General features: G+C 36.6%; 1 protein-coding gene across 2 annotated transcripts in view; it reads left to right on the forward strand.

Moving 5' to 3' along the window:
- The first annotated feature begins 12,375 nt into the window (after positions 1 to 12,375).
- The window catches only part of Nha1 (Na[+]/H[+] hydrogen antiporter 1), a 40,640-nt gene continuing 30,333 nt past the window's right edge, over positions 12,376 to 22,682 (forward strand). Inside the window, exons 1-2 of one of the 2 annotated variants that reach the window (XM_034317341.2) lie at positions 12,376 to 14,001; positions 14,917 to 15,303. In XM_034317341.2, the coding sequence (XP_034173232.2) occupies positions 13,688 to 14,001; positions 14,917 to 15,303 (701 nt within the window). In that variant the 5' untranslated portion in view covers positions 12,376 to 13,687. The remainder of the gene's footprint in view (positions 14,002 to 14,916; positions 15,304 to 22,682) is intronic. The other variant, XM_034317342.2, reaches the window with a different exon arrangement.

Raw genomic sequence — 22,682 nt, forward strand, 5'->3', positions numbered from 1 at the left:
TCTGTGCTTTCATCCTTGTATTAAATACATATTATGTTATTACATCTTACACACGGCCGCTAATTGCTTAGAACATTGCTATATTACCTATCTATCGTTTCCCCCTAAATAAGATTTATTTACTTTTTTCATTTTATCAGCGTTAAATAATAAAATGACCGATGAATAAGTTTTTATCCATAGTAGAAATATTCCGTTTTTTTATCAAGAATGGATAAAACGAATTTGCATCTGAACCATTTATACACGTTATCAACAATTTGCAAATGCTGAAATATCGCTTCATCCATTTTACATAATTGTTCTCTATACGATGAAAAAATTTCAATGAACAAAATGGAAAACAGAAGTTGTATAATTTTTAATACTATCAATCCATTTATATGATAATAATCATAGTATTATTATTCAATTATTATAGAATAATGATACTAATAATTGTATTGTTTTCTCATTGTCAGTTGCCATTCTCTCTCTTATCATTATTATATAATTTGAATTCCGATATGCAACGAGTGAAACAGTTTTGAAGTTAATTAATATCTTCCATCTGCTGAATCGTAAAATGTTTCGTAATTAAGCTGTATTTATTTTCAACCACTTCCGATCGATCAGTTATTAATTTTTGAACGTAATTATCGATACTAGCGTATACGAATAATTAGTACATAAATTAATAACACTTCTGCTGTAATATTCTTATTGTATCTCCATTCTTTTATCCTCGGGTATAAATTTATCTCCTTGCATATTCTTTAATAATATTGATGTTTGATCAATAACTTTTAGTTATAACATTCTCTCTATTTTTAATTTTCAATTACGAATTTCCAAATAGTAATTAGTAGATCAAATGAACTGAAATGAGAGTTAAACCTGTCAATTGATAACTCCCGTTTTGAATTGATAATTCCCGTTTCCAATGATCAAGTTCTGAATTTGATCACCAGCTTCGACAAAAACAAACTATAACATGTATCGAGATGTGATGAGGTCGTAATTACGGCCGCTAATTAAGTAAACTCGTATAGAAGAGGGAAAACCAGAACCATGTAAAGTACATGGTCAACAAGTTTTGATCATTGACAACTTCGCTTCGTTTACATAAGAGAAAATTGAAATACCTGAAGTTTGAAAGCAAAATGCTATTACTATAAAAATTAACGTGTTAATATTTTAATTGGGGATGTATGATTTAATTTAATTCTGATAAATTATCTATCTAAAAGGTTAGAGATAATGAAGCGTTAAAGGTATCATAGGAAAAATTCGGATTCGATCGGCGTAAAAATGGAGGACGATAAGGATTCGATTAGGATGCAGAAAAATATAGTCGAAATAAATTTGAAGGATAAACGAAATAACACGACGAGGCATTATCGTCCGTAAATATAGTGCGGACGTATCGATGTCTCGGGTGTGCAACAGAGCCGCCGTAAATCAGTGATTTATCTCTGACCTATTTGAAGTTTATAATCATGGGCTGCCGGTTGCAGACGATGTGTTGCACTTTAATTCAAATACGTTATCAGGTGCAACGTCAGCGACGCGTGCGATCCTGTACAATTCGATGTTTCGAACGTATCTGCGGTTCATCTCATAATATTGGTATTGCGTTTCGAAGATAGCATGGAATCACAGCCATAACAGGAACTAGATATAATGATAACTTTAATGTAATTGGATCCTTTTTGCTTTCGGCATGGATCTGCTCTATAAACGCTGCGTTTGGCGAATTGCTAGGCTCGTTGTTGAAAGGATGCGTATTGCGCACAAAAAAATAATCGAAAAACATATGGCATTTTAAAGTTTCCTATCTATTTTTGATCCTTGCTTGGAAAATTTCAGCTAACATCAATTTTACTCAACAAAATGTATTTTGTTATTAGCTATATCTAAATTCAGTTGGTCGAAATTCAAAAACGCTAGGCAGTGCACTTGGTAAAGTGTAATTATTCATTTCAAACCTGCCCCCGTCGCCGCGTAAATCTCAATGAAAATGCGTGGAAGATTATCCGAAAATTAAAATTAATGGTGTGTATTTGCATTTTCGTACCAGCGGGCAAGTTTAGCTAAAGCATACCTAATAGGGAAGAAAACTACGAGGAAAATGCTTTCAATAATTTATCAATCCTTTTTTTACATCCTGAACTTGGATAATTTATAATCGTTCTCGTGAACGTCAGTGTTCTTAAAGTAGATCGTAGCGATAGATATATGTTAAACACCGTTAATGCATTTTAGTTCTACTAAATTAGCTTTCAGGGTGAAGAAATTTGAAATACTTAGAATGAAAATTTAAAATAGCGATATTTTCCCCAGGATCACTAGCTGTTCAAAATGCCAAATTGCTCAAAGGATTGAAATGTTAAGTAGGAATTTTATATGGATTAATGGTCGTCGAAGTCGAGAAGGGTACATCGAAAGTGCTTGTCAGTACCATTAACACGAAATCGAAACCGCGTGGTCATTGATCCGTGGACATTTTGTAGTTCATCGAATTTAATTAAATCATGCTTTGATGTGTTGTTTCGCGTACCGTTCGATGAAACGGAGAAATTCAGCATAGAATTCGTGTTGTTGAAATAAGTCCACGGTATAAAACTCGGCTGGTTAGAATCGTATACGTTATCGAATATTTTGTAGAATATTTTCCAGAAGTCTGGTTACCATTTTCCCGGAAAACACGACACGGTTTCGCGCTAATAAAAAATATTTCCCGTGCAAAGCATCGCTGTTTTGCAGAGTTATGTTATCGGGTCGAATATCGTGTTACGTTTCAGTCGGAGAATTTTCATTAAAATGTTTTTAAACCAAAAAAACGTAAGAAATGTAAAAAATAAACTGTCAAATTTAATATTCCACTGAAAACGACATGAAGTTGCAATTTTTTAATATCTTAATATTTCTCTTTGAAAATTTTTAAAATTTCAATAAATGCTCATACTCGTTTGCTAAGCATCTAAAAATCAATGATTATAACTTACTAAATGGATTAAATTTTTCACAAGTGGGTCAAAATATTAGAACACTGCTCAAGTATCCTTTTTTCTTTTAGCCACTTCAGCTAACGATTATGGCAGAGCTTCTACTTCTACGATAGAATTTCGGAGAAAAAATGGCAGAAAGTTTAAGTCACAAATTATTTTCACCAAAAATTCAAGGAAGGTTGCAGCGTAACGGAAGCCAAATAAAGAACAATTATCTTACTGATACTCGATTATTTCACTAAGCTGAAGCGGAAAAATTTTTATGCAAGATTCATTGCGGATGCGGGCAACCATTTCATGGTCGTTTGCCAGAATTTAAGAGATAAAAGCTTCAACCTTAAGCCGGTCATTTTTTTTGCACACAGCTGTACGTTAATTAAATTTTCCCTTAAAATTTCATCTTCATCCCCGTATTTTCTGTAAAACTATTTCTCTTTCACACCAGAGTATTTGAACTTCACTGTGACTTTCTTTGCTGTTGAAATAAATTTCTGTCAACACGTTTCAATGATTTCACTATTAATTAATTGCATATTTATCGGAGCGTTAATTTAAAACTTGCAAATTCATGCAGCTAGATGTTTCTCGTTGCAACTTGTGCGCATTGCAAATATAACAGAATTCGAGAAAACTGAGAAGTAGAAATTAAACACCCTCGGATTTCTTTAGTAAAGGAAAATTTCAAGTTAATTTGCACATTTGCAAGAAAGGTGTATACAATTTTGCTGCCCATAAGAAATTCATAAAGTTAAAATTAAAATTACTAAATAGTAGTAGTGTTGAATTTGTTGAGAGAATTTTTTGAAAGGGTTAAGCTAAGATTATTTGATTCTTTTTTTCGCGAATGGAAGACGAAAATGAAATCTCAAGTTAATGCGAGTCAGATTGTTAGCTACGGCCCACCAATAATCACGTCAGAAAATTATTCCTCCTTGCTCTGTCGCACACTTCCTCTAACCATTACCACCAATTATTAGCCCTCGTTATCGCAGCTATGAAAATTGTTTCGACGAGCACTGTTTTCTCGCCCGATAGAATCCGAACAGTATATGGTACACACACTTAACAACATGTTTCTCGTGGTAACAACCTGTATATATATATTTTTCCTGGCGATAATACGACGGGAAAATATGCCCGGCAATTTATTTGTCGAAGTGTGAGCACAACATGTGACGGGCAAATATGAAACGCGGAAAAAACAGAGCAGAATAAGAAGAGAGAAAAGAAAGAAATGTTGGCAAATAGAGAAAAATATTAATACATAATGTTCAATGTTAACACTGTGTATTATTGTTATAAAAATATCTATATGAAATATTAATTAGAATTCAGAATAGAAAAATCGAGGAAACGCGTCAAGGCTTAAATGTACAAGGAAAATTATCACTATGAAAATTGTGAAAATTGGAAAAATTGCCAGTGGTTATTGAAAATAACTAGCTACTGACGTCTTTCGAGATTCGTTAGATCGTATTAGAAATATCTGAAGTTTAAATTTCTGAGCAAACTATTTTCACGCGGAACCTATTATCTATTTCTGAACAAACTATTATTACGTGCATTGATGACAAAATCTTCTAACATCATTCCCTTAAAATTTTTTCTTTTCTTAATTAGTAGAATAGGGTAAATTTTCATCCACCATAATTTAGAAAATTACACGTGTAAAGAGTGTTACTTCCTTAACACCAAGTACAGTTGTTGCATACAAAGGGTGTAACTTTGTGGTACCACCTATCCGAAGGTTGTCGCCAAAACCGCTATACTTTCCATGCTCGTCTGGCAGCCCTTTATCTCCAAGTGATATACGAGAACGTGCCACGCTTTTCTCCACGCGTTACATTGCTCGTTGGCCCGGGCTTTTAAGCTAATTCGAGGTGCGCCAGCTGCAACTGCACCACCTTCCCGTCGTCGTCTTGCTGTATCTTTTTCTGTGCTCCAGATATCCTGACACTGCTGTGTCCTTTGAAGCCGGCGTCAATTGCTCCATTTCCATAATTTTATTTCATTTTATTTCTTTCTACCCATTAAACTCGTGTCTTTGCTTTGTAAAACGAACAATACTAAAACTTAGACAGGAAATCTAAAGTAAGAGTTAAACTTTCATCGTGGTTTACAGGAATAAACACAATTTTCTGGATCCGTCTTCCAATAATACATTTGAGCGACGGCGTAGTCGCAAGTGGAAAAATAACTTCGATTTACTAGCTTCTCTTCGCCTACAGTTTCAGTGCAATTTCAATCTCACAGATGAGTTGGCCGGTGTTAAAACTTGTTAGCAACAACTGCACGATGTCGAGGTGTTCACCTTTTAACGAAGTTACCGACCCCTCGATATAGTCGTCAATTTTCCAACTCAGTCGACGAACTTGTTATAAAAGCAATAATTGTGCAATATTTCGTTTCCAATCATTCTCTGTGTACCCTATTCAACTAACCTCGCTTCGTTTCCTATGGAGTATGTTCTAAGCCCCTTCTACCAGTGAAATTGATCGTTTCGTTTTGAATATCCTGGAAAAATTGTTTTCACACTCTTTGAGTGTCAAAGGAAATTCCAAAAAAAAGTGAAACATAGACTAAAATAGAAAGGAGAGAAAATAAAAACTCTATTGATTAAATTTTAAACTTTTAAACTTTCAATTATTAATTTAATTATTCGACTATATTTAATTTGTGGTATCAGCCACCAATGACTTCCAGGATATTCAACGTTGCTAATAATAAATATAAACGACAGATTCGGTAATAAATTATTCCAGGCAAAGAATTTACATTGATGAATGAACGAACGTAAGCGTGAATAAAGTTATTTCGAGATCCTTTTCTCTATTCAATTTTTCGATGAAAACGAGTATCGTGATTGTACTCGAGACAAAGTAGAGGCGGGATTGAAAGATCCGCTAACAAGACTTCTTTTAGAGCACTTGTGCGACTTCCCCCGGGACAAAGACAATGACCATCTTAAAGAGTAACGACGGTACGATAAAATATTCAGTCATACGTGCCATTCAAATACTTCCGACGACGGTGACCGAAAATAAACCTTACACATCAACCATTTCACACCGAATATTAATAAGTCTCGTGCTCTGTCTCTTATTTATTTGTCATTTAGAACAGTTAACGTCGCTCATAAGGTTTCTTCTAATGGATAATGTATAATTACCCTGATATAATTAAGCTAATTCTAAAAATTACAGGGAAAAATGTGTCCAATATTACATTTCTGTAATAGACATTATAATATATCAGGATAAAATTAAATCTGCAGAATATTTTAAATATGTACATAAATCACCGACTCACAGCTTCGAAATCACACTTCATATATCACAGAAATACATTAATATCAAACACATATCATTGTTAAATCAACTTTCGTCTCAAAAAATCTCTTGAAATTAAAATACTAATTTTATTATCCTTCTAATATCGCTTCAATTAAATTTCTATTTCCTTTCTCTATTTTTACGCCAATTTATCCTAATGAAAAATTGAATGCCCGACAAAGCCATCGCGTTTGTGGAAACAGCCTCATCCGTCAGAAATCGTATGCCCAAACATCTTGATCCCTCAAGATAATCTCTCCACGTAAGTCGTTTGAATACACGATTCAAGGAGCCTGAACGAATTATTTCAATTTAACTGGCTTCTGCGCTAAGTCTTGATACGTGACGAGACTTCCTTGAGCACAATCGAGGGAGAGGAATTTGATCTTCTTCCGAAAGCGGGACAAGCGAGCGACTTGGAAAATGTTTCTTGAGGTACACGTCGCGAAACATGATAAGTGGTTTCTTGAAATGCGCCCTTTTTACTTTCGAGGGAATTCTTGCTCAATGCGTTTACTTGAACAGATGTAACCCCTGTGGGTTACACCCTAGGGAGATGGTAAATTTGCATATCATCTAGTTAACTCCACTAAGGAGAGAATCAAAGGGTTCCTGACAAAGGTTTCCATCTACCTTGATAACTGACCATCTATGATCCGAAATCGCAATCATCTAGCAAGGCAATACGGAGTAATTGGTATTCAGAAACAGAAAAATAAATTAGATTGCAGAGGGTTAATCGTTTCGACCGGGTTGTTCGAGCGCTCACGCGACTACCGTGTTTGCTAGTGTGCGTAGGGGTCAGTACGCGGTCGGACGAGAAGCTGAAAGATAGATCAGAGAGATCAGAGAAACGTAGGAGAGGGATATTTGCAATTCCAATCCCATCTTCGACCTCGTACGTCTCTCCCTCTCTCTGTTCGTTCAAGTCTCCATATTCATCCGTGTATGATGAACACCGACGATTCTCGCGTGACTGCCGCGCGGAATGCTCGATGAAGGACGGAAATTCGCGTGCTCCTCGCGAGCCAAAGCGTAACGCGGAAGATCGCGGCCAGCCTGTTACGAACTCCGTTTCTTTGCGACCATAGGGAATTTTTCCAGCTCCGCTGCTCACGTTCCCCGGTAGCGAAGCCGCGTCTTCAGAATCGACCGAAGATTGCGGCTTTATTGTCAAAATTCTTTGCTCGAGGAATTGAAAAGCATCTCCCCTATGCAACTGCATTTCGCTTCCCCTTTATATCTATTTCGAGACGGTGTCACGTTCGAAATACTAAATATTTTTCTATGGTCTAATTTTCTTTTCAAAAAGAAAAAAAAATTTTCCTTTTTAATATGCTATCACTTAAAATATTGATCTTTGAAAGGTGAATTAAATGTTGTTTATTAAAACAGCTTAATTAATGAAAAATCAATGTCCGGTTCACTGAATCAAGGTACATCCGATATTAATAGTCGAGCGATAGATGAATTATTAAATATTTCATTTTGGGTAAAATGACAAGATGTTTGCACGCTCTGCTTGATCGAAATATCCGAAACGTTCGATCGTTGAAAAATACGCATCAACGAACGAGCACGCGTGTCCGCGAATTCACGGCTAATGAAGAATGAAAATTCGCGACTTCCGGGAGCTCGAGTCGCACAGGCATGCGAAATCATGATTAGCGGAACGACAATATTCCCGACGCGCGTACTGCTTGAACGATGAAAAACGACCGTTCTCGACGACAGTGTCACGGGAAAATATGTTTTGAAATAGATACGGCCGTGTCTTTTTAGATGAGGCCTCGTCAAATTACAAAGAACTGAAAAATCCGGAGAAATATAAATAACTTGTAAATAGAAATTTCAAATGCTCCTTTTCTTTCTTCATTTCACTTTCATTTATCATAGTGATATGTTTTTTGTTCTATTAAATACTGATCACCGATAGCCATCTAAAGAGCACTATTATACTGATAAAGAAATGATTATTACAGTCATATGACTCGAGTTATCTTGATCAAATATTTTCTTTCCATTATCGAGTGATCGAGTGATACCTGAAAACCGATCAACATATAATCGAGATCAATCATTAATTATCAACTGTAACAAAACGTCTCAATATTTCTTATATCGAATAAATTATTCTGTTAACAATATTGATACAAAATTTGTGTAGTTATTTAAAAATGTTAAATTTCAAATATTGATTACTATTTGAAAATTAGCCAATTGATTTATAAAGATTGATCCTTCGTTATCGACGTAATTAGGCGCGAATGAAACGATTGTAAGAAGAAACCTTTATCCCATGCAAGTTACAGCAAGACCGTTTTGACCCAGATGCGGGCGTGTACCGTATGAAATGAAATATCGGAGGGAATGGATGCAAAGTTTTAATTGCGAGCGTTCGCGGATACTTTCGTGACTCATCGTAGACACTCGCCACGTTGAAGACGAGTAATTAATTCTGAACACTGACCGTAATACCGTGCAATCGAGCTGCGAACATCCATCGCGTTCTATCCTGGCAGGAAAATGAATCGAGTCACCGAGTCGGAAGCGTGATGACTGCTCACCACCATTGCCAACCCCTTTCACCGCTTTCCTATGCTTCGTTTCGATTCCTTCGGTGTGATTTACCGCCAATTGTTATCGGTTAGAAACGATTAGAAAGAGAATTTAAGCAATAATGACTAATTTTGAACAGTAGATGAAGTACCCTAACTTTTAAGTCATAGAGAAAGAAATTCTTCATTTTTTCAGGCTTATTTTTAAATTTCGTTTTCACTTTGAAAACATATCAAAAGTAGGACAAGTGTAAATATTATCACTTTTTCGTTTTATGTAATAATTGTAAGCTACATACTTATCTTTCTTACCTTGCGGTTAAGTGACAATTTTGTTACCATTTTCGTAAACTATAATTATTTAACTTCAATGTCACTGTTACGAGACGAGCATGAGAACATCCTTACGTTAGGATATCCGCTAACATAAATTCAGCCTGTATGTATTCTGTTTTCACTGGCCTCGTGCGAAAAATGGTAACAAATAACGATGTGTTTACTTCTACCGTGATATATAGAATTCTTACTCAGTTTTATCGCGCTTTGATTATCGCAGTAAACTATGATGGTGTTTTCAATATATTTTTCTAAGTTGACGCGTAGCACTTTTTAATATGATTTATCTGACTCTTTGCAACACATAAGAGAATTAGTACTAGCGCGTTTTCATCCTTGGATGTCTATTCATTTGCATTTTGTTCATTTTTAATTATAGTTCTATTTGCATAAGCTCATAATTCATTACAGATTAATACGCTTTTCATTCGAAACTTCGCATGTTTCTCAATGTGTTGCGTGCCTCCCGTGAGACTCATTTTAAGGTTAGCTTTAACTATTTTATATCTTTATATGTATGTATTTTACTTACGAACAAGATCTGGACCCATAACTTGTTGCGAGACGAGCACCAAATGAATATAAATGATTTATGGAACTTCGCGTTCTATGTAATACACTTATTATGCACAATAAAAATTGATATTATAACACGTGAACACTATTAAACGGAACGACGCTACGCAATGCTTTAAATGAAAAAGAAAACACAACAATAGAGGGCGCTGATCACGAAATGGCGCGAGGCACGAATATCTTGTTGTTAGATAATGTTTACATTTCTCGTTCTTATTTCTTCTGTATATAGTGTTAAATAAAATTAAAGGCAAAGCAATGAAAGAGCCCTAATAAAATTCAATCGCCATAAAAATTTGTAATAATACGAGTAAAGTTCAAACTCCAAGAAAACCGCATCGTAGCTTGTTGTTTGTATGATCTAACGAGACGAACACGTGCTTGGTGAGAGAATCGAATATAAATACCACGTGAACGCGGTTTTGCACTTACGATATAATTGTTGGTAACTAGGTAGTACACATATACGGACTGTTCGATCTTTTCCGCCACTTGCTCGGTAGAGTACTATGAGTTAGTGTCAATAAAACAGCTCGATTTCATAACTCGAATCCATTGTCAATGTTTTCTTTCCACCAACATTATTTTTTTTACGATTAACTCTATGGATTTCATTCTGTGAAATCTTTGAAATCACGAAACAACTCGCGAATTATTTAATCGAAAAACGGTAGAAAGTAAAACAATGAACTCGTTCCAGTTCAATGGGTTGTCTCGCAACGACAAAACGATTTCGAGACTCGGTCAAATTAAAAATTAGCTTGCTATTGAAAGAGTTGAATTCCCTGGGAGGCGCAACAAGTGACGATAATTCAAATTTCAAGCAGGATCGTGGAACACGCGCGATGCTAAACGAACGAAAATCCCGAAAGAAACACGGAAACGGAATCTAAAAAGCGTTCCATCTCGCTTATCTAACGATAAGAACAGACTCAACAAGTGTTCGATGAGTTCGCAAACATAATTGTTTCAAGCAATACAGCCGGAATGTACAAATCGATGTGGAAGGGTATAAAATTAAGGAAAATTCCAAGATACCATAAAAAAATATGTGTAATTTCAAATTAGCCGATAATTAATTAATTAGATGATTAATTCTTCTAACATATACTAATATCAGAAATTAAATAATTAAGACGTACATTCCAGCTGAAGAATTGCAAGAAATATTTTCCAAATTTCAACTACTTTTCTCTAATTTGTCTGCTAAATTAATTAAAAACATAATCAATTGTGTAATGAGACAAGAGAAGAGGCGTAATTAGGTTGTAGATCGATGAGCGGATGAGATTTAAAATATTATATAATATAATATATAAATGCTTACTTCGTTTTTAAATGAAATCCATTTGTTCGGCTCTCTGATTGTCTACACTCACTCACCGAATGTTTAAGAACGAATGAATGAACGGTTGCGTTTCGACACGTCTGCTGTCGCTCGCTGATATAATTCGAGTGTTTACTCCAAGGGATTATCCCTTTTTGGAATGCGGTACCAGCTCGGTCGACTTCGTAGATGGCCTACGGGTCTGAAGTAAACATTGTTTTTCACACGCACGCACTGGCCTGAAATAATCAAAACAGTCTTCCCCTGCTCGAACGTTTACATCTATTTCCACAGGTAACCACAGGTAAAATTCTAACGCGTCGCGAACGGAAAAATAATACACCGGTTATAACAGATCGTAATTAAAAAATTAATATAAACCTTACACTAAGTCGTATAAATGAAGGAAAATAAATGATATCCACACGTAACAAAGGTAAACGAAGAACATAAAATATTACATAATAAATACCACGAGCGTAAATCTTTTAGTTTGTTATTACCCTGTCGGTTGTACGCTAAATTTCAACGTTAAATATTTTCAGCGCGAAATATAGAATAAAACTGGAAGCACGGAAACGTGGAAAACAAAATCTATATGTCAATTGAGCGTTGATTTTGTACGAAAAAATAAGTTGGAAAAATGGGATAAAATTGTTTCATACGCAACTTCGTTTTCGTGAAAATTGAATTTCAAAATCCTTTAAACTATTGAAAAAAAAGATAACAAAAACTTTGACAGTTTTCCAAATGACGCTATAATTTTTCTATTCGATATTGCAGATAGCATGGAAACAGATTAGAAGATTATTTTTAAAAGTAGCTGAGGCGTTAACACGTAGATGAATCATTACGCATCGAAATGTAATGGAAAGAGCTAAACATTGGATTGCGATATACCATGTATCAATTAGGTATTCGATAACAGTACGATTACGTAGGACGAACGACAGGTGAAGATTCTAATTCGTCTAACGAAGCGTTTGAAAATCACGAAGAAGATGCTGAGAAGCTGGAGAACTTAATAATCTCTCAGCTCGTCTGGTATTTCGAGGTCGTTCTTCATCGCGACTGTCGTTGGTTAAATGAACGCGTTGACCTAGAGAATCGGTGCAATCAGGGGCACGCCAGGTCGGTGGGTTAGTCCCGAATAGACTGTCAATGAGGTGTCCAGCTGTGCCCATCCTGTGCAACGCGGTAACAATTATCGCAGCCGTAACAGGTCCCTCCTTGGCCCGCGTTCCAGTACTTTTTTACCAGCCCCACCATTCGCAAAAACACAGTTTGCGGACCGGCGATGCACACTTTGCACCGTTTAGTCGTTGGTTAACCGTGCTCGTTCAACAGCGTCGTTTCCGCGCTGTTCGCGTGTGCGTGACGCTTCTTATCGAAGAAGCTCTTCGTTCGATGAAGCAAGCTGTTTTCTTTTCTATTCCCGACCTTCGAGGAACGAACCGATCAAGGTGAAATCGTGACCACCTTGAAGTGTATAGAAATGGACAGGTTACACCGTCATAGAGCTTTCGTTTTTGATCTTTCGTCGTTTATCTATTTTGTTCTACCTTCGTTGCGCTTCTCCTGTGAAAGGTTCGTTTGACAAACGATCAGTAGTACAGCTCAGAACGGAGGAGGCGAGTTAGAACCGGCAACGAGAACCTTGAATTTCGCGTTAACGAGGTGAACAAAGCTCGCTGCGTCGGCGGAGAGGATCCGCGTTCTAGCAAAACCGGGTCAAGGTGTCAAAGACGTCAAGCAGTCGCGGAGATATCGGCGTAAGGTGTTAGCGCAGCGAGTACCCCAGGAAAACAAAGCATCACGCGACTCAGTTAACGATCGCCGGCTGGGTATCAGCCACGTGATCGTTAATCAACGATCGGGGATCATCGTGTTTGGACTTTCTCGGGAGTCATCGTCACGCGACTCCGCTACTGTCAACGATCGTCAGGCAGAGGGAGAGCTGTGATGGTGAACCGAGCCATCTTTATCGGCAGTCAATCGCGGAAAGTCGTCGCTTGCTTGTTCCCCCGATAGCTCCGACGACTTTTAAACTCGTCGCCTTCTACATTTTGAACTTGAACCCCGAACCGAGTGGGCGACTCGAAGGATACCGCGTTAACATTTCAACTCGTTCGGTCGTTTGAAATACTTGCAATAAAGACTGCTCGGAATATAACGAAGTTTCAAGAGATCGATGATCACGAATTGTTAAAAAGAAACGGGAACTTGAGTAGCACGTTGAGTACATGGATTCGTGTTGCTTCAAGAAAATCTCTGATCTTGGAAACTGGAAATACTTGTGTATCCTAACGAGGAACTTAAAGGACTCTTGGATCCCCGTCGCCAAGCTGGACCTCTTTGCTTCAGTGCTTAGGAAGATCGCGAAGCTAACGTAGCAACAGTCTAATTAAAAGAACTTCGTTGCACCGAATTGAATTGCAACACTCGAAATTGAAATTCTACGTTCTCTGAATGCAACTCGATATCTCTGGATCCTGAGTTGAATTTTTACACGCGTTATTGAAGTTCAGCTCTCCTAGCTGCTTTTCACCCATCCAAGAGTGTATCGATATGGAGATCGATATGACCGGCAAAACAAACAGATCTAACGAAGAATTAACCAAAAGACGCGTCTCCATTAGCGATCAGATCCTAGGACTGGATAATCCTGGTTTCGATCATCATCGACGCATAAGCGCCAGCTCGGAGCATAATTCCGATCAGGGCCGCGGTAAATCCATAATGCAACACGGGGGTAGCACGGAGAATATTCAGCACAAATTCGATCTCGAGAATGGCAGGATAAACGGGAACAGGAAGAAGTCCACGTACAGTCTGACGAGTTCCATCAGGGACAAGATCCAGTATTCGGAAGAGCTGGAACGGTGAGACTTCTACGCCTCTTTTCGGATACGGTTCGATTTTTGCTCGTTAGTTCGAGGTGATGGGTAATTACCGGTGGAAAGTGACGGGTTCGGCTGCGATGCTAGAAGTAATCCTTCTTAGCTCTGATAGACGTGTAATTATCGGTGTTGATATTTTTTCTTTTCGGGGATTTGTCGAGAGTGAAATTGATATTGTGATATAGCAAATCTTTGGGGCGAGTGTGAAGAATCATTAAAGAGGTGTTTTAGAGTCATTGGAAATAATTTGACGGTGCTTTTTCAGTAAAAGAATTTCTGTTCATAAAAATTTTTTTCCGAATTCTCGATCTATAAAATTTCCTTCGTATCGCTAGAATGAAATGTCACGTGGATCTTTTAATAATTTTCAAAAGCACACGTTATTTATCCTCGACGCAGATATGAAAATATTATTCCTCCAGTGCATCGGAGCGATATATCAAAGATACTTAGCAGGTACAAATTGCAAATCACAACACAGACGCAACGAATCCCGCGACATCTTCGTTTCCAATTATCCAAGCAAATATATACCGTTCCGTTCGAAAACGACGTCCGCGTGCAATCGATTCAGAGAAAATGAATGAAAACTATTCGAAACAGGCGATTCTAATCGAGTCGATTGTAACGGATCTAGGAAGCTCCGTGTAGATCGCGATGTAACAGTCGCAGTTACAAAGCCTGTCATTTCTGATCGCCTTGATAACATCATAAAGTCTAATGAGATTTAACGAAGCGCAACGTCGAGTTTCCTACGGATTATCCGTTTGCGAGCGTTTCAAAAAGTATCTGCTAAATATTCTTCTTTAGTTTCGTACTGTCTAAGATTGGTGCAAGGGGTTAGGTAAAACACCATTTTTCCCTGTTCTCTTTTTCTCATCTAATATTAAATTTTAGCATTCGTTCCAGGTCGTGGTTGTATCTGTTCTGCACGCGATGTCATGGACGCGACGACACACCGTCCTGGGAACCACCCGGTTGGAGGAAAGCTTGCCCTCATCCATTTTGTCCAAGCTACAGAAAATTCGCCAGGATCCTGTGTCTCTTTTTGTTGGGCCTACTACTCTGGGGCATCGTCTACACGATATTAGGCGATGACGCTGCCCCAGGTGGCCAACTATTCGGCCTCGCTGCCCTTTGCATAACAGCGCATTTCGCCGGTTGGTTGTTCTCGCTGACCACCCTTCCTGCACTAATCGGCATGCTGATTACCGGGATTATATTTCAAAATGTCGGCTTGGTGCACGTCGAAGGTAGTTACACCGTCGTCGTCTCCAATCTCCGGTGAGTTTTTGAAATATCTCTTTTCTAATTTCGATAATTAGGCCTTATTTAGTGCTTAGAAATAAGAACGAAGCACAGAACGTTTGAATGACTATCAGTCGAAAAGAATCTTCGGATAATAAAACGTGTGAAAATCTGAATGGATGTTTATGTTTGTCGTGTTCCTTCAAAAGCAATTATCGTCATTTTCTTTTTAACGAACCATTAATTGTTTTCCACCAGCTTTTAACTCGACCTCAATTTACTGCGAGACATTTATAGACAATGTCTGGATTCAGGACACTGAAAATCTTTTATGTTTTTTGTTATTCCGTGCTTTTCAGGCGACTTGAAAAATTGACAGTTTCTTAGAAAATTGTTTTTAACTTGTAACTGGTTAATATTGTAAGGATTTTCTGAATTAAGTAGAAGTAATTTTCAGAAATTCTAAACGAAAATATGAAATTTTTAAAATATACTCTGACATAAAAATTACAAAAAAACTCAAAAATGTTTAATTAACTTGACCGAGTGAATTCAAGAAAGTTTCATCACAGACGTCTGGCGAATGAATCGTGACTTTTTAAACTTCTTTAATTTCTTCAACTCTTCATTCAGTATTTGAATAGAACTTTATTATTTTCAACCTCTTAGCCAAGAAAAAGGACTCCTATCTCTTCACTTCACACCCTTTCATTCTCTCATACTCTCGCCATTCCCTTTTATCTTCCTTTTTCGTTTAGGATCATTAAGTGTCTCAGGAACTATTAGATTTAAAAGGAAAATTCGTAAGAAAAATCCGCTAGCAAAGTTTATAGAGAAACGCATGGAATAACCTGTATATCGATCGACGATGCAATCGGGGATAATAAAAGGATTTATGGGTTGCATGAAAAGTAACAATTTCCAAGTGTGAGACATTCAGACGGAATGTTTATAGTTGGTTGAACGACATCGTTGACCCGGGTGAGCTAAGGGGTTAATTATTACGGTGTTGCGCGTGACTACTGTTAGACTTAACTGGGCACGTGATTAAAATCATGTGCTGTTACGCACACATTGCTTCTTCGGCTGAATTTGTAAATGGAACTTCATCATTTCGTAATTGAAATTTATTCCTTCGCGTCATGTGATAGTATTTACTTCTTGTAGCCGGCCATGTTTCACCGGAAACGATTATTAGCCTGCTCGCCTTCTTCGGAAGTGTATGGAATTCGATACTCGAAGTATTTCGCCATGAAATTAATTCAAACACTTAAAGGCATTAAGTACTTTATTCTAGGTTTCATTTAGTTCACATATCTTGAATAACTTATTTTATCTTCACGGTTGCTAATACTTGAGCTTAGATTCAATGCTTCGGCATTTAATTTATCTTCAATTTATCAAATCATTCATAATAAAATCTTACGTGTCGAATGATAAAAATTTACAATCCCTTAGGAAATATGTTCTGCGCATTTTCTGTACAATACTTTTAAATTAATCAAGGAATCACCTTAAGTGTCCCTCATAAGTTTTAACGAGATTCTGCATGTTGAGAGCACAGTCATAGATCATTTAATCAAACGGTGTGATGTACGAAACGAGAGAGGCTGACGGATGAAAACAGGAAGAAAAGTGGATAAAATTCGCTAGCACCTAGCATTCAGAGATAAGATATAATAGAGAAATTTTCGTTCGTCAGCTATTTCGTTGAGATTGATAGATCACGTGGGAACGATATCGAAGTTTTAAATCACAGCTTTGTGCGCGCCACTTAATCCCCTTTCCGAGTGAAAAAATATTTCTTTTTTTCTCTTTTACTTCACCTTTGAATTACGGATAAAACCAACGAGACTTTTCTCATTTGACAGAACGTTCATATTTTGATTTCCTGGAATACAATAATTTTAAAGTCTTCGAATTTGATCGATAGTATCGCTTTTATTTGATAATAGAATAAGATTTATTATTATTCTGATTGAAGACATTTTTTCATTTATCATATCTTTCCTTTGTATATTCCAGTGGCTAAGCTAATTGTAAGCCATTTATTATCAGTATTTTTCAAGATTACACTAATCCAAGATAAAAGTATTTTTCCTTTATTCTTATTGGATTACATGGTCTTTACCTGCTCGTTTATGTGTTCTCTACGAGGATCCAAAGGTGAGGGTTTATGGGAAGTACTCCTATGGGGAATATTCGTGGCGTAACCACACGTTCTGCCATTCATTTAGATGAAATTGTTACTAATGGATTTCAGAATCAATGTTATCACTTTGGAAAATGGACAATTTTGAAAATGAAACTGAGCAACAATATTCCCCAAATGTAAAATCAGGGAATTATCAAAGGAAATATACCAGATTATGATATTTCCTTTGCCAATTTTGTAATGATTATGCTTTCCACTCACGAGTCTCTCGTCGAAAGTATTGATGACGAGCATCAAGAAGGTTCCCAGAAAGTCCTCGAAGCAACGACTCATCGTTATCGTAAGGTTGACCCCTTTTTAATGTCGAGGTCGTCCGACAGTCATTCGTCGTAGGCGATACATGTACAGCATAGTAATAAGCCCCATAGGAATAGAGAATTCCAGGTCCATTCCCGACTGTACTCGCTTTTAATTGAGCTGTTTATCGGAAAAGGTTACCCTTTGTTCTCTAGGTCGAACATTTCGTGGAGTCTTCTTCGGTATCCGGTGAAATTTCCAGTCACGATTGCGCTTAAAAACGTGCCTGTGCCTTGTATGAGTTCCCTTCGGTGTGCAGTCTGAAAAATTCGTGTGTCTTGGAATTTGCATTGTTCGGAGTAAATTTGTATTCATCCGAGGTGATCGTTGAAATTTTACCAAGTACTATTTTCCTTTTACAACTCTGCTCAAGAAACTGGAATTAACTGGTTGTAAGTAAATTCTTAATTATACTTACGATTAGTTATTCTGAAAAACAGATATATTCTATTTCACCGACAAAAGATCTTCTTTGTTACAATCGGACAGAAGACGATCGTTCATCTTGACGATCGACGGAGAAAAGGTGGCACTTCGAGCGAATTTTAATGCACGAATATTAGAATGCTCTGTAGTCCGGCATTCGTGAAATATTAGCTGTCAAGAATGCAGAATTTATGTCTTTGACGCGCGGTATTCGTATATCACTTGCCATCGGTTGTATTCGCTGCGCGAGCTTCGAGTGTTGCATTACGCGGCCCTCTATGCACCGACTATCCCGCCTGTATATCCCTGCTACGTAGATCCGATTTCGTTGCAATGATATTCGCATCGATATTCGCATAACGATTGTCGAAGTGTACGCGAGAGTTGCGAGCATTCGAGAGCTCAAGAATTTTGGAACGATGATAACAGAATTGGTCGTGGGAGGATTGAAATGATTCATATTAGCTGGGCTGGTTATTGTGAAACGATCGAATCACCGATGATATTGGGATATTTCATAAATATCGCATGATGGTAAAAAAAAATTATTACATGGAGCAGTGAAAATTTTGGGACCATCTTTGTTCACGTTGATATTACTTATGATTGTTTGATTATTTGCAACGCGATTTTTTTATATATGTATTAGTCAATTATTTGAACAAAGACCCTGAAAACGCTATTGGCAAACCAAATAACGGTCACCGATAATCCCTATGGCATTGAACGTGTGAATACAAAATGGCTGGTTATCAGTTGCAGCAAACAATGGCTCCAGGGTGAAATTCGTGTATTGTTCCTTTACAGATTTCAATCAAGACATGCCACGCCAATGGCAACCGGAAATTTAATACACTCTTTAAAGAAAATATAGCTAATAAAACGTTATTAGTTTAATAAATTTCCATTAGAAAATATAAAGTAATATTCGGAATTACATATATTTAAATTATTCTGGTTAAATCGTCCGTTTTGTCTGCAATAACCTAATGCATTGTTTCATATTACAAAACAAGTCAGAAAACGTGAGATTGAAACACGAAATTGGATTCCTCATAATTTGTACGCTTTCAGGTGTTCGTTTAATCTCCGTTTTCCGGCACCAGATTTCATTTTCATGCAAAGAATGAATGGAAAGCTACAATGTGGTACGCGTAGAATTTTCCCACAAAATTTCATTGACCAGCCAATTCAACTTTTATACGTAAAAGCAAATTTCAGAAAATTAGTGTTATCAATTTGGAAAATTATCAAACGAGTTCGTTTATTATAATATGTTTTAAATTGCAAAGAATGTGAAAGGTTTTACACTAATTGCATAATGTCTTTGATGAATATATAAAATGAAATAATTGCATAGAAAACTGCTAATTATGTTTTCTTATGACTTTGAAAGGTATGTTTAACATCAATCTAATTATTGGGCAATTTGAAACGACTAAATGACTTAATAACAGTAACTTTGGAATAATTACAGATTCAGTGATTTTTAATGTTAATTTATGTGTAATTATATGTTATATAATAAAAGTGAATAGAGTGATTATAATCGAAATAATTTTAATTTAAAAAAAATTAATGATAGAAAAATTGCTAGTATAATATTTTTAAAAGAAAATGAATGTCAATTATTTAAACAATCTAATCCATTATTTGTACAGCGCAAGATAATTCATTCTTTGCAATTCTATCAGTTGATATATGTAAGAATGCAGAGGCATTTAATAAATCAAAGCGATCCTGTGCGTGATATAACAATTACACTGAATCATTGATAACTTCAATTATACAGAAAATTTATTATGTCACGTGTATGTTCATTAACAGAAATAGAGCTGCATTCTTCTCTTTCATTATCTAGAATTATTTTTTTCTAATTAATTCCTTTATAATATTTGCGTTTTATTATCAGACCCCAAATAATATCTACAGAATTATGAATTAAAATGATTTTCAAAGTAGGAACCACTCGAATTAATAACTCGTCAGTCTGATAATTAATTTTCTTCAACTTCAAAGTTTTCCTCTTTCAACCAGAAATATATTCTATTGCAACCTGTTTGTTGCTTGTTAATTGAAGTCGAATTATTAATCTTTCCATTTGCATCAAAATGAAATGTTATGGTAGCACGGGATTTTCAGTCTCAAAACATTGACTATGATGGAAATTTAAATAATTCTGAGCGTTCGCGTATTTCTTTTCCGCAATATGTACGCGGCTCGCGACGATAAAAGGAAGAAACTCTGTTGGTATGTTTTCGTAAGAATATATTGCTTCCTCGAAACATCCGGCAATTTGATGCGATATTCCAGATTCGCAACATAATATCTTGCCAGTAACGTGTACGAGTGATAAAAAATTTCTGACATGGATTTTCCGTTGGAGTCTTTTTTTACACTAGACGAGTCATAGAATTTTTCTTCCTTCTGAAGTAACATCAAAGGTTTTAAAATTCTAATCATCAACACAATAATTGAAATCCTGTTGCTTTTCATTAACATAAAAATGATTTATCATTATTCCTGATAGCAGTTTATAATTTGACAGTGCATGTCATTATAAGAAAAATTCTTTGATCTAAACTGGATTACTGAGAAAAGTAATTTCGTCCTACAATTTGAGGACGATATTTTAAATTCACCTCATTTCAGAATATTCTATAAGAAAATTTCCCTTTGGTTACACGTGTCCTGATAGTTGCTCGACGAGACACGACATTGCACACGGTTTTCTTTGCGATTCAACCCGTTACACAGGCGCACGTGGTGTCTGTGGAAAAATATATTGAAATTGCCTGCTGAGAGTTTCCCCGTGAAATTAATATCGGCGAACGTGCGCTGCAATGTGTGACGATACCCTGTTACGCGATAGATCTTCTTTCGATGAATATGGAATACAAAATAAATAAAAATAAAGGATCTCCTCTTTGATTTATATGCAATTTAAGTAACAGGGAGTTCATCATATGAATATTGGATTTTACACAATTTTTAATTCTCCTTTTTGTACGTTAAAACGTTGTAGAAAATATTTTTAACAGAGATCTGTTATTCTTGAAATTCTATACAAAAGTTGTTGGCTAGTTAATCGCCAACTACTCGAAGTACATTGGTCTTTCGAAAAGAAATCTGCTTGCGTGTCTGGAATGCGGTACCTCGACGACAGACTGCGCCGAAGTTTGCCGGCAAGGTAACAGAGCGGACAAAGTGCGACATCCGGGAGCAGTCCATAAAATTCCTTCGGGAGAACACCCGTGAGACAGCCGTCCTCGTCGTTCTACCGTGGACTTTACACGGAAACGACGACAAGTCGTCACGGACGAATTCAGAGCCGTCGACCTACGGCTTCCGTTCTGGCTTCACACGATTTTATTCTTCTACCTACCAGATACTTGTCCCTCGCTACGTGTTATTGAAACATTTATATGGTGTCGTGGATCTCGTAACCTCATGCTCCGCCGAGCTTCTCCTTACTCACTGTCCTTTCGAATTTCAAACAATTTTACGGTGATTCGAGCTGTTTCGAACGGTGATTCGAACTCTTTCATCGAAGTATCTTTCATGCGTTAGTTTGCATTTAGACAATTTTATGATTAATGAAAAATTTTAACTTCTATACTTTCGATTTAGTGTTTCGAAATTTCGGAGTCTTAACTTAGACTCCATTCCCTCTGTCTCGAGTGGAACTTTGATTTTCTTCCTCTTAATTTGTGAAATTTACTTGAAATATAAATGCACGCAGTAGGGTTCAAAGGGTTAAGTTGACCTTAAATCTTCAGCGTCGTAGGATTAACAGCAGAAGCAAATGTAGCACACGCTTTCATATCCCGTTAATGCTCGGGAAGTCATTTGATTCAATAAGCGTTTGGTCAGTGCTCGACCACTTTGTTGGAATTGTTTGCGTGCAACTGTACGTTACAGGTTGGTCTGTGTAAGCGAGCGTGTAGGTGCAATCGTTCACAACAGTATCGATCGTGTTTGTCGAGGTTTGGCTATCTAGCTATCCCCTATCTGGCGTAAACATCCGGTTACAGCTCGCATGTTTAACCCTTTCATTGAGTACGTCATACACAGAGCTCGATAGAACTCGTAGTACAAGCGGCGGATTTCTTGTTAAAAAATTAAATCGAAATTGTGCAATTAATCTTTTTCATACATTAACACTCATTTTCTGAACGTAATTAAACCGCGATAAATGTATAAATATCCCGAAATATTAACGGGAAACAGAAATTAATCAAAATCAATAAGTAACTATACTTTTATCTCGAATGTTTAAATGCGATGATAATATTATCGTAGTAATCGATTTTTAAATAAATAATACATCTGCGGCTGAACGTGATCCAGTTTATATTAAAACAAATATTGGAGAAAATATGAGAGCTACAATTAAAACTTAGAGAGAGAAAAATTCATTCAACGTATCTTTAATTTCGCAAGTTTTCAAGAGTTCGCGATTCGAGCGTTCGTAGAT

The sequence above is a fragment of the Osmia lignaria genome, chromosome 16, assembly GCF_051020975.1.
Source record: "Osmia lignaria lignaria isolate PbOS001 chromosome 16, iyOsmLign1, whole genome shotgun sequence".
NCBI lineage: Eukaryota > Metazoa > Arthropoda > Insecta > Hymenoptera > Megachilidae > Osmia > Osmia lignaria.